General features: G+C 33.1%; 2 protein-coding genes across 3 annotated transcripts in view; one reads left to right on the top strand and one right to left on the bottom strand.

Moving 5' to 3' along the window:
* Positions 1–258: 258 nt before the first annotated feature.
* On the bottom strand, positions 259–12203 carry LOC111046144 (short-chain specific acyl-CoA dehydrogenase, mitochondrial). Of its 2 annotated transcripts, none has more exons than XM_039431609.1 (10): positions 12000–12203; positions 10364–10503; positions 7635–7744; positions 6758–6909; positions 5206–5394; positions 4447–4590; positions 3045–3172; positions 2501–2596; positions 1801–1919; positions 259–1024 (listed from the first exon to the last, which is right to left on the bottom strand). In XM_039431609.1, exons 2-10 carry the CDS (start codon positions 10454–10456, stop codon positions 925–927), a joined length of 1131 nt encoding a protein of 376 aa, XP_039287543.1. In that variant the 5' UTR covers positions 10457–10503; positions 12000–12203; the 3' UTR covers positions 259–924. The 2 variants fall into 2 exon arrangements, with proteins under 2 accessions (XP_039287543.1, XP_039287536.1); XM_039431602.1 differs by lacking the exon at positions 12000–12203 and adding an exon at positions 10816–11555.
* The window catches only part of LOC111046158, an 8637-nt gene continuing 6757 nt past the window's right edge, over positions 11180–13059 (top strand). The window contains exon 1 of the mRNA XM_022331652.2: positions 11180–11781. Within this exon, the coding sequence (XP_022187344.1) occupies positions 11748–11781 (34 nt within the window). The 5' untranslated portion in view covers positions 11180–11747. The remainder of the gene's footprint in view (positions 11782–13059) is intronic.

The raw sequence follows: 13059 nt of genomic DNA, 5'->3' as shown, positions 1-13059 counted from the left end.
GGCTGACCCAAGACGAAACTACAGCAGGGTCCTAATTAGTACAAAACTTGAGTTTTCAATTTTACAAACATTTCAATATTTCTTATAATAGAGTGAGTTGTATAGCACTTGATAACACTTTATAAATTATGTTGATCTTTTTTTCAAGAGTATCTGATGACTCAATGAATAGAGAAGAATTAGCCTAATCATGCAATTTATTAGAATAGTGTTTTTATGCAGCTATCATTAGGATTTAGGAATGAATTTCACAAGATGTTCAATAACAAATTTTATATTATGTTATAAAAATATACTATAAACAACTCAAATTATTTTAACATCATGAGTAGGCTACCTACTCAATAATATCCAGTACTGAACATTTAAATAGATAGACCTACATGCTTTTTAAATGTAGTAGCAGATTAAATTTAAAATTATAATAATCTAGTACTGTGTATCAACTCAATAATCTCAAACATTCAATTTTCATAAATTCTAATAATAGATTTTATTTATTTATTCAATGATACACAAAACACAATTCATTAAAATTATTGGGGAAGGACCTTGATAAAATACATATTCATAGCTAGTTTAGTATGGTGCTTATGGTACTTAAGCATATAGTACTTATACTGGTAAAATTCTGGGATTTAGGAAATATACATCAGTGGCGAAAATGTACATCAATCATCAGTCATTGCAAAGGAAATGAGTTTCGCCGAAATTGGAAATGGGAGAATCAATATTTTTATCATAGAAATAAAAACTTGCTTGCCGCATATCATCTCTTACAGATAAATCGAACAGCAAAGCCTGAGTACGTACTAGTTTCTTTTCAATAAGTTAGTCTCTTGTTTTGAAGTGCACTGATAGTTTCTTAAATGCTAATCAATTAAAACAAAATAGTTGAAGGCTTTGTTTCCAGATACATTATAACTACCGAGTTCTGAGTCCATATTCTCTAGCAACCATATCGGCGATTACCAGCTTCTGAATATCAGTAATACCAGCATAAATCTCGGTGATTCGAGCATCTCTGTAAAGAATGAATATACATATTTTCAAAATCGTATGATGTGACTGGCGTACACATGAATACAGTACATGAATGCTACTCTATGATATTATAAAAATTACATATACCGTAATAGATATTATATGTCACAACAACAATCAGTTTCCTGATTGTTAGAATGAGTCACCGAAGAATATAATAATGATGTAATTTATTGCCTTGAAACATTTTTTAATTCAAGCATCGAAACTGTTAAAATCGGCTAGTTTACACGCTTCTAACATTCTAAGGCCCGGATGCACAACAGAGAACCAATCAAAGAGGCCGTATTTTCAAAAACAACTTCTCTGATTGGTTTTCAATGAATTAATCACGGTTAAAATTTAACCGGCACTAAGAGACAATTCAATAAAATGAATTGACAAATCAACTTATATTTCAGTTTTGGTTGTAATATCAGTGAAAAGTGGAAGAACGGTAAGTTATGTTTATTTTATTTCGACGGGTTATGTCCGGTTTCACCAAGCTCGGTCAAAACATTTGAAATGGTCCCTTTACAACGAGTTCACTATTATTGATTGAATTGTACCAACGGATATCGACAATTTTTGATCTGCTATAAGAACAATGAACATAATATAGTTGTATCTACTTATCATAGTCCAGAGTTCTCGAAATTCATCACGCAAACCACCGAAAAAGTTAACGTGAAAGTCCGGAATACCTTACAGTACTAGAATATTCTAGTTTCTAGATAAATTTATAAATAAATTAAATTGTATTGATGGAATGCACACCTGTAATAACGTTCAGCTGGCATATCAGTCACATAACCCATTCCTCCAAGGATTTGTACACAACCATGTGACACAAAAGTGGCTGCTTCAGAAGACGTTAATTTTGCCATCGATGATTCCTGAAGGAACAAATAATTGTGAAACATCAATTCTGTAACTTCAAAGTAGCATACGTTTTCATTTGGATTAACATATCAGTGGTTCCTACGCAGCAAGTTGAAAACATGAAACAAATTAATTTTATTTTTATGCAGAGATTTTTACGACATAAGGCACATTCAATTGGTAAAGCTCCCAGGCAGACTGGACAGGAATAGTGTATCGAATCCTTCTATAAGAAACTGATTTGATCTCGTATTACTTTGGGACATCAGTGATGTCCGTATGTAAAAACCAGCTGGGAGGAGTACCGAATGGTACAATGTAATGACACCAGCATATTATGGTGTGTGTATACAGAGCAAATTAAGAATTAATGCCCCGCGACTCGCCATGAAGGCAAATTTTCATGAAAAATTGTATTTGTTACACTGTACGCTGGTTATTTGCATTGTACATTGTATTTTTGTATAGCATATTGTTCAAGTTCTATTAGCTTTCTAACATTTTTTTATATCTTGGAAAGATTTGGAAATAAACTTACTTTTGATTTGACATTACAAATTTTGTAATATCTAGTGAAAAAAGTTTGATGGCATACCTTTGTAAACCGTTTACCAGCATCTCTCAAGACAGCTGCTCTCCATGTAAGTAAACGAGCCGCCTCTAACTTGACTGCCATGTCGGCTAATCGTGCCTGCAAAAAGTTGTCCACTTCAATTCAATCATTTATAATAACCACATACATTATATCAGTACCACAATCTCAAGCCCAAACCAGTTCCATTTCTAATTTAACTAAAAAAAATATTTTATCGTAAATCCACTGTAAATTAATTTCTTTTTTTAAGAAATGTTTAATGAATGTTCGAATGACTGCAAAAAAAATAATTGTAAATTTGTATATAATTGAAAGATAAGAAATGAGACACATAACTTAGCTACATTTGGAATGCAGTGACATTCCATTAATTCTAGAAACACACACACTTCTAACATGTTTTTTAACTGATGATCGGGCATTTATTTTAGGATTCATTCATGCTCGACAATCAAATATTAACAGTTTTCTATAATTACATACCATTACAATATATATTAATTGTTTTCCTAGTGATTTTTTACAAATTAGAAAGTGGAAGTACCTGTACAGTTTGGTATTTGAGAATTGGTGATCCAAACGACAACCGTTTGCTGGCATAGTCGACGGCGCAGTCTAGAGCTGCTTGCGCAATGCCCAGGGCTTGTGATGAGATTCCTATTCTAGCACCATCTGAAAAAAGCATTCGCATCAATATTTCTGGAAGTAAGCAAGAGTGATAGCAAGTTGATAAGTCTCATATATACTTTGAAAGCATATTATAAAATTGATTAAGTGAAATTGTGCAAACCTAGATAACAAACTTTGGAGTTGATCTACATGTTAAATGCAATTACAAATTATTCATACTGTAAAATAATTAATAAAATCTACATTCTTCAAATGTAATTTTTCAATATCATAGGTTAGAGTTCCACATTATCGTACGTCGATTTGACCTTGTCAAGCCAAGGATGAGAAGCATATTTACAACTAAAAAAAGTTTAAGTAAAGTAAAAAGATTATCAAATCAATAAGGATGAGAAGCATAATCAATACTTGATTTAAAAAACGCATTGAAGTGTTAAAAATCATGAAGTGAAAAACGGAAAATATTGAGACTTGATTGATCGAAGAGAAGAAATTTACTGGTTGGGGAATTTAAAAATACTGTACATGCAAAAGATGAATAACGAGAATGACTGCGTGGTCTACTTGGTTGAGATGTAAACTACTAAAAATAAAGTACCTAAAGTAAAAATAAAGCAAAAATCAGACAAGCTTCTACAAAATAATAATAACGCATTTCAGATGTATGAATCTTTAACTAATAAATCTAAAGGAATAGCCTGATCACATTGAATTTGAAAAAGCCGAAACATGCGTACGCCTATAAAGCACACAGCACACAGTGGATATAACTACATCAACTTACGAATCTGAACACAGGTGTATTTGTTGTCAATCATTTCAAACTTTCATTGTATCTCTACAACCAGAAAAGTCATTCATGATTGTTCTGTAGAATTGAGCTCATTAAGATTCCAATCATTATTATTCAATTTCAACATCCTGCACTGTGGAAAATCAGAGAAAGAGTGGATACACCTATTAATAATATATTCTAGTACCTAGATAATAATTTATTATAATAGATGATGCAGCTATTGAATTCATAGTATATTGTTATTTGAAAATCTGACATATAGGAGAGATTAAAAACGTAAATATAAATTCTTAACTATTGAATAATCTTGGGGAATATTGATGATCAGAGTATTTAATTTCCATCAACGCCACAAACGATTGGATTGTAGCACGACAATATGTTCGTTATTTTTACTGAACCATTTATGAACAAAAGCATCAATTTCTTATGGTTGGAAACTCATTAATAGATAGGATTAATCACCGATGGTGATTGATTAAAATGAAGTGGAATTCTATCATTCTTATTAAAATCTCACCTAAAGTAGCAAGCGCCATTTTAAAACCTTCTCCTTCTTTCCCCAGAAGATATTCATGTGGAATTCTCACGTCTTCCAAAATCAAATTGCAAGTTGAAGATGCTCGAATTCCCATTTTGTCTTCCTTCTTACCATGTGAAAGACCTGCAATATTAACAAATAAAATTATCTAATTGTCTTATTATATAAAAGAATCACTATTACCCTTTCATTTTTTTGATGACACGATCGGTTTTGATACTAAACTTTCAAGAATAGTACCTAGTAATCAGTCTCAAGCCATCATCAATGAAGGTGAATAATTTTCTAAATAGTATTCTAGAATGCTTTGTAAGGGCCAAGCCACAAGAAGCGTTTTTCAGACGGGTCGGCAGGGCAGGAAGTTCCCCGATTGGCTGATTATTAGGTGATTACCGGTACCAAACACCAACCCAATCAGCTAAACGGAGAGCTTTCTGTCCTGCTGACTCGTCTAAAAACGCTTCGTGTAGCTCGGCATCAAGCAAGAAAAATGATTAATGAGACATGTTATATCATTTCGCCATTCAATTCAAAAATATATTGATATTCATCCGGATATCCTAATAACATCTTGGAATAAGCCTTAGCTTGGAAAGAAACGGTTCAAAGAAAAACTTGAATTTAAAAATGATAAAAACATTAGTGAGATACCTCTATCAATCGCATTTTTCAAAATTGCGGACATTTTCATATACTCTAAACGAGTTCGCTCTGCATAGACATGTGAAAAGACATTACCTGGCGTTGGTATTGGCACAATGAATGCGCAAATTCCCTTGTGGCCTTTGCTCTTATCGGCATTGGCGAAGACAATGGCTGCCTTGGCTTCGATTCCATTGGTCACCCACGCCTTCGTGCCGTTCAACACCCAACAGTCACTCTCCTTCTTTGCCGTAGCCAGCATGTTGCTCGCGTCACTTCCACTACCTTTCAACAATCAAGAACAATGTGTCATATTTTCGAGGTTATGTCTGAAATATCACACACATTTTATTCAAATAACACACAAATAACATCAAATCCAAATTATAAATTGAATATGCGCATTTATAAATTATGATTGTGTAAAAGATGGTAAACAGTAGAAGGTTTCAAATTGAATTTCATTATATGGAGGTCCAATTTTAACTGTTAAGTAAATTCTGTAAGTAAATTTAACAGTGTAATAAACTGATAAGTAAATTTAACTGTTAAGTAAAAATAAAGTTCACTGATATATGTATATTTATATTTGAATTTACATGTTTTGTATATGGTACCTTGTCAAGCAGCCTCTTTGAGGTTCGCTTAAGGTAGCTTATCTATTCAATAAACGTTTTTTCTATTCCACATAACTGTATATTGGGAGAATATGATCGATAGCCTCATGGAATACAGTGCATAATTTGTTAATATGCAAGTGTAGTGAGGCCCTTAAATGAATAAGATAGAAAGCATCTATAGATCTCAAAGCACCAATAAATCGAACGATAGACGATTTCTCGTGAATTAAAAAATACGGTACTATAGTCTGTGCAAACCTTAGTTTGCAGCATTGCTCTTATACTAGGACACAGTGCTGCCAGATTTGACAGAATCCAGACAGCCTGTTAGCTATTTGTGTGAGAGAAAGAGCAAAAAAGAGAGCTTAGGCCTTTTGATAGAATGATCAAAACGCGGCAACAGTGTGCTCCTATTGTTATATTGAAATAACATTGGCCATAGAGCCCCGTGCTGTAAACTAAAGGTGCAATTCCTTGAGACGACGCGTCTCGAGCTGCCTGCTCATAGTCTTAACAAGCCTGCTTATAGCTGCGCGTCTCGAACGGCACTTGTCGACAACCTTCAAGGAATTGCTCTTAGATTTGCAGGGAATGTGGTCCCTATTGAAATAAATACATTGAAACATATATAAAACATACATTAAAACATATAACATGAGTAACATTTTAATATATTAAGAAAAATGATGTGATGGTTTTCATGTAAATTACTCATCATTTATAAATAATTTTCTATTTAAACCACACTTTAAAACTTCATACCAAACCTATTATCTTGACACTATGAATAAATTCAAAGTTCTGGTGAGAGATGTTTCAGCTACAGTTTAATTTGTTTCTAGTTTGAATCTTGTTGTATACGTATTACAAACTACATTTCAATAGATGAGCGCTCTTATGCAGATATAAATGATGAGTTTACACTCATTCGCACGTACAAAATATTGAGTTCCTAAAGATGCAGACAAAAATTCTTGAAAACTACGACGACTGATGTAAGATTATGTCAAATATAATGAGAAAATTACCTGGTTCACTGATAGCAAAGCTTCCAACGTTGGTTCCATCAGTGAAAGATGGAAGAAACTTTTCTTTCTGTTCTTTTGTGCCCATTTTATCCAAGAGCCCAACGTAAAGAGTGTTGTGCACACTGACTATGGTGCCGGTACCTCCACATCCCCTATTCAACAAAACGTATCATTGTGTTAATTTCTTTGAAGATGATTATAATATAGCTTTCTGACTCGAGTGCATAATAATAAACTAAACAATGGATGATTAGCGTTATGATTGGATGATAAGTTGTGTGATTCTAATTGATTGAATAAATTATGCTTTTCAATAGCAACTTGTAACGTCTCTTCCATTTCCTTTTCCTCTATCTACAACTATCTGAACTTCTATTTCAATCTCGAAAATAATACTGTGCAGAATTTTCTCACATTGCACTTGAAGTAACTACCGTACTTATCCCACTGAATGGAACTATAAGTGAGCAATACAATCAAATTATAGCATTATTAATGGCTATTTAATACCAGGTTGCCGCGGGCTTCTGGATAACAAGATGACAAATTAAACCATGAATACTGTATAAAAATGTCATCATGAGAAGAAATTTGTATAATCAATAATGGTATAGGTGTGGGGTGGGGAAAACATTTTGTTAGCATAACAGTAGTAAAGCGGGTACTTTTTATTCCTACAGAAGAAAAATTGTTCTTCAGTCCTTAGATTCTTGAATAACAATAAAATCGATGAATGTGACCTTTTGAACATGTAACATTTTGAATTCCTCATAGAAATTCTATTGTTATACAGTATTGATGACATTCAATTATGTAATTTATTGCACTAGTTTGTAATCTATTAGATGCTACCCCATGAATATGAAATTATTGTTACCTAGCGATTTCCTCGACAGCCAGAGACAGAGCAAGGGTGTCCAGCCCAGCACCACCATACTCTTCTGACACGTAGATCCCCATCAGGCCAAGTTCACCCATCTTCTTTATCTAGGATAGAATTTATAAAAACAACATTTTTTATTCAATATTCAACAACTCTGTTCAGAATCGTATTTATTCATTGTTTTTATTAACTATGATGATAAACTTGAACGGAATGCATCTAGATGAGAAATTATCCAATATTATAATTCACTTTTTACATTCCCAATAATAATTAATATTTATGAAACATTAAATAAGCACAATATGAGCCTTCTCAGAACAGAATCTTGGTAACTACTTGTGTCATATTACATGAATATAGAATGTACCCTGTAAGTTGTGCCCTGAGCATTCATGTGTCTGAATTAAACAGAAACAGAGTAGTGGTGTGATTAAATGCATTTGTTCATTTGTAATTTGTTTTGCATGCATATAAGATTCATAAGGAATATTTAAGCCATCAGTATTTTATCTGGCTTCAATAACAATATTTATATGGATTTTGTTTTTTGACCTTCATTTTGAGAAATGCCTGGAGATTTGTATAAGTAAACTTATTATTTAAGAGAGTATCTAAAGGTTTATTTTTATTGAACCGTTTGAAATTCTTTGTTAACCCAGTTGTAATAATTACTGTCTATTATGCATATGTTCATAGCCATTTGTCTTATGGTATTGTTGCCTGGGGGAATGACACTAACGTTAAGAGACTGTTTGTTTTGCAGAAGCGTGCAATAAGAGTGATTGCTCATGTCCATGGTCGAACACATTGTAAACCTCTATTCCAACAAATGAAAATATTAACTGTCTCTGCTATCTATGCTTTTGAGTGTTTAATGTATATAAAGAAGAATCTGGCATTTATTCCTTTGAATAATACTGTTCATAATCATTTTACTAAGAATTCGTCTGCTCTCAGAGTGAATCAATGTAATTATTCATACACACTAAATGGTTTTATTGAGTATGGCATCAGACTGTTTAATAATTTACCTGATAACATTAAATGTCTAGAGACTAAATGTTTTAAGAATAGAATAAAAACTTTCCTTGTTGAAAAATGTCCATACAATAAAAATGAACTGTTAGATAATATGTGATACATAATCTGTGATCTTATGACTGTTTTAACTCATCTGTTTTATATATGTTTTGACTTTGTTATGCATTTTGAAAAAGTGTTACAGCAATAAAAAGAATTTGTATTTGTATCTCCTATAGCTACATATGGCGCACTGTAGCTGCATTACTGTTTGCAGTACATAATGTTACCATAATACACAAGTACCATTTTTTTCAATGTATCTTGAATACAATGTAGTCTAGGTACCGTGATTTATACGAATGTAGGAACGTATGATGAAACATTTTATGATGAAATATTTTTTGTCTTGAATATGCTTGCGTACACTGCAGCTAGACGACTTATGGTTTCCATGACATTGGAGTATGGCCTCCAGTAGACCCGTACCACAATATGCTGAAACATGTTCTTTGTCTAATTTTGGTGCAATTAGTTTTAATTCGCTATCAGAAAAATCATGATACTTTTTTGGATCAGTGGACACCAGGTTGGGTCTTCAGTGGGACGCCTAGTGTTTGATCGAGTTGTGGGGCACATAAGTCTTATTGAGTTTATTATTATGGACACCAGTCACGACACGTGAATTTTCTCGGGTCAAAAATCCAGCCGCTATAAGAAACTAGGACGCTAGACACCACAAAGGTGTCCGTGTTTCTCTGTTGTCCCACTGGCGACCCAGACTGGTGCATATGTAATACGGGCGGAGTCAATAATAATCAATAATCTTTATTCTTGTCATCGAACATTACAAATGTTATAAAAAACGTCATGTGGAGATAAAACATAGCATTGCATAATTATACTAACAATATATCGTACCGCTAACACATATATACATAACATTAAACATGTACACATATGTATACATATACAAATATAATATAAAACAGACAGATGCTCGCGTTATGACTTAGGTATTCGTCAATTGTATAAAAAGCCTGTTTTTTGAGCCATTGTGCTACTGTAGATATGAACTTTTTTGTGGTAAATTTTTTATTCTTGTCGGTAATTTATTGAATAATAAGTATTGTTGTATATTTATATATATGTATACATATAGCTTTTGAATGTTTTTTGCAGTCTGATGTATGGGGTAATTAGGTTATTCCTATTTCTAGTTCTATGCTCATGCTGATGGCTATGTCTTGTTGATAGAGTTAGGTTTTTTTTAACATGGACCAGGTTACAATAAATGTACATGGAAGGGAGAGTCATGATTCCAAGCTCGATAAAACTATTTTTACAGCTTTCAACACTCCTTAGACCAACAATGCAGCGAATTGCTTTTTTTGCCAAATAAATGCCTTCTTCGTATCACTTGAGTTACCCCAAAGACGGAGCCCATAATTGAGATGGGAATGAAACAAACCATAGTAAGTCAGAATAAATACCTCCCTACTGACACAACATTTTAGTTTTCTTAGTAGGTACATAACTCTGGACAGTTTCTTACACAGATACTCTATGTGGCTACTCCAACTCAATTTACTGTCTAGGACAAAACCCAGCAGTTTAATCGGCTTACAGAATGCTAAAGAAAGAGTCGGGACACAGAATGCTAGAATTCAAATAGCAGAAATGATAGGTAAGAAACTTACCTGTTCAGCTGGAAACTTATGTTCTTTATCTAACTTTGCTGCAATTGGTTTCAATTCGCTATCAGAAAAATCACGACACGTTTTTTGGAGCATTTGATGGGTTTCAGGCAAAGCCCCAATATGCAAGTTCCTCAGATTGCCTGCAGGACCAAAGAAAAAATTGAAATAAAATTCAGAAAATCTATCTCATACAAATAAAAAGTTTTGTAAGTAAACTACTGCCGTGATTTGATAGCCAAATAATAGAATGTTTGATTGTAGACTAAGAAGTTACTGACATAAAACATGAATAGGATTGTAGACAGAAATGTAAAACAGTTTTGAAATGAAGGCTAAATTCTTCAAATTTCAACTCATATAATACCAAGAGAAAACTACTAGAATAAGTCGAACCAAGACTTGTTTGTCCATTATAGAATTTATTATAGATAAAAGCATTGCAAGGCATTTACCTTTTAATTTTCCCCCCGAAGATCCACGAAGTCGGAGTAAAGCATGTCTCAAACATATAGGAGAATGTGCCATCATTTAACAAAATAATTATTATAGCAAATAAATAGAATCCAACTAGCTATACTAGAATACAACTTGAAATTCCTTTAAATATGTTTTTACTTTACTAAAACAGAACTATTCTGCTTGACCTCGACGTCATGCACAAACAAAATTTGGACGTCAAATATTGATAACGAGTGATAAGGGATAAAAGAACACTACTACAACCAACGAACAGGCTATAGGTCTATTACACACGTAAACAGTAATACACAATTCTATTATGGAAAAACCTGTTTTAGCTTGTGTTTAGATCAGTGGCCAAAATAATACGGATTTAGTTCAAGTTTAAAAAAATATATTTACAATTTTAAATGAGTTAAACTTTTGTATAAATTGAAAACATCTAAATTAATGAATACAAAATAATAAGTAATAAGGGATCTTAGAAGCGTCAAGTTCTATAAAATACTTGTGGAATTTCTGTTAAACATTATACCGGACTAATTAAAATAATGTAAATTGTAACAATTACTATTCATATTAATCCACTACCAATATTCCGCCAATAAAAACAACGTAGTCTTTAGAGAATAATTATTATTCTTGTAAGAAAAATTGTGCCATAACTTTACTGTACTAATTTTCAAATAAACCAACAGACGAGCAGACTCAGCAGACCACAAGAACAGACTACTCATAAATCATATGTTTTTTCAACAGCTGATAAACCCACGGGACGGGATACAGAAATTGAATAAGGTCAACACTGAACACCGATTCTGATAGTGTTTACACGGTTTCTTCTTGTGAAAGAACTCATTATTATAATGTAACAAAGGATTATGGAAAGATCTTAAGAACTGATGTTCTACAAAACGCATTCAAAATGTTTTACTCAAAAATCATTCAATTCGTTAGAGGTAAGAAACAAAGTAATCTAACCTTAAACTTTAACTCAGGCTAATGAGGTACCGTAAGGCTGTTTATTGATCATCTTTATTGTACATTATAAACTTATCTGTGATCAGTAACAATTACTTTTTATAGACTGTTACCATTTTGTGTTTCAAGCATTTTATTTTACTAAAAGTGTTAATAGGTATTATTGTTTAAGTGGGTTAGGGTACTTAACACTTACATAACCTCAACACTTTTTTTGGAACGTATTTCTCAGGTCCAAACTATAAGGCGTATTCAGGGAAAATATTCAATCGCACTAAATTTATTTAACAACGCGTCTTAAGAAAGCATGGGTCCTTATCAGAAGCGTCTTATCAATTTTGCTGTTATAGTTTAACTTATAATGCTTCGTCTACACGCTTGCCAAATGTTTGGCTGAATGGCCAACACAAGTGGCTTCACTTTGCAACGTGACCAGAAAACAAGCGGCTTATCAAGATTAATAGTAGGGAGCCACTCGCCTTTGCTCGTCTCGCCTTGGCAAATATTGTAGTTAAGGCGAGTGGTGGCATAGTAGCCATCCACACTCTCGCGCTCGTCGTCATTTGTACGCACTCGGCAAGAGTGTGACGCCGGTATTGGATAATATCCGGCTAATGAGCAAAAAACAAATTAGCGCTTCTGCGGTGCCCGTATAGTTGGGGCCTTATTCGTAGATGACACCATATTAATTGAACAGGATGAGGATCTCAAGATTTTAATGTACAGGGCAATCCAATCGCTTGAGGAGGCTGGCTTTTGGATTTTTTCTATAAAACTTCTGCATGAATGATGAAAAATACTCATATCTCAGATCATAACGTTCTCTTTCTTTGTCATTAACTATACAGTAGCATTGTAAACTGGGACCACGTGGGAGGATGTGAGATTATTTTCCTGCTCTAGAAAAACGTTCGGCAATACTATACACTAATTACACAAACACAAGTAATATCGATAGTATCAAATTTCGATATCAATACTTTCAAAAACAACAACCTAATAAAATAGGAATAAAACTGAAATAACTAACCAAACTATATAACTAACTAATAACTAAAACTGGAATAAAATATACTGGAACTAGATACTATCGATATAAGTGATCACTGTTGGACTCAAAGTCCAGCCAAATGTAGTCTGCATTATAACTGTTACAACATGTCTTGAACACTGTTGACCAATTTTTAGAAGACTGCAAGATGCTATTATTACATATCTACAGCCAGTAAATTTACTGCTTGCTGCTGTAGCATAAA

Source organism: Nilaparvata lugens, chromosome 1 (genome assembly GCF_014356525.2).
Source record: "Nilaparvata lugens isolate BPH chromosome 1, ASM1435652v1, whole genome shotgun sequence".
NCBI lineage: Eukaryota > Metazoa > Arthropoda > Insecta > Hemiptera > Delphacidae > Nilaparvata > Nilaparvata lugens.
This window is presented reverse-complemented; position numbering and strand designations above follow the sequence as displayed.

Coding starts and splice junctions, on each gene's coding strand:
- LOC111046144 (XM_039431602.1), bottom strand. CDS start 10,891: ATGATGGCACATTCTCCTATATGTTTGAGACATGCTTTACTCCGACTT. Junction 6,910..7,634: donor GCTGTCGAGGAAATCGCTAG/GTAACAATAATT, acceptor TTTGTTGAATAG/GGGATGTGGAGGTACCGGCA. Junction 3,173..4,446: donor AATGGCGCTTGCTACTTTAG/GTGAGATTTTAA, acceptor TGCTTTTTTCAG/ATGGTGCTAGAATAGGAATC.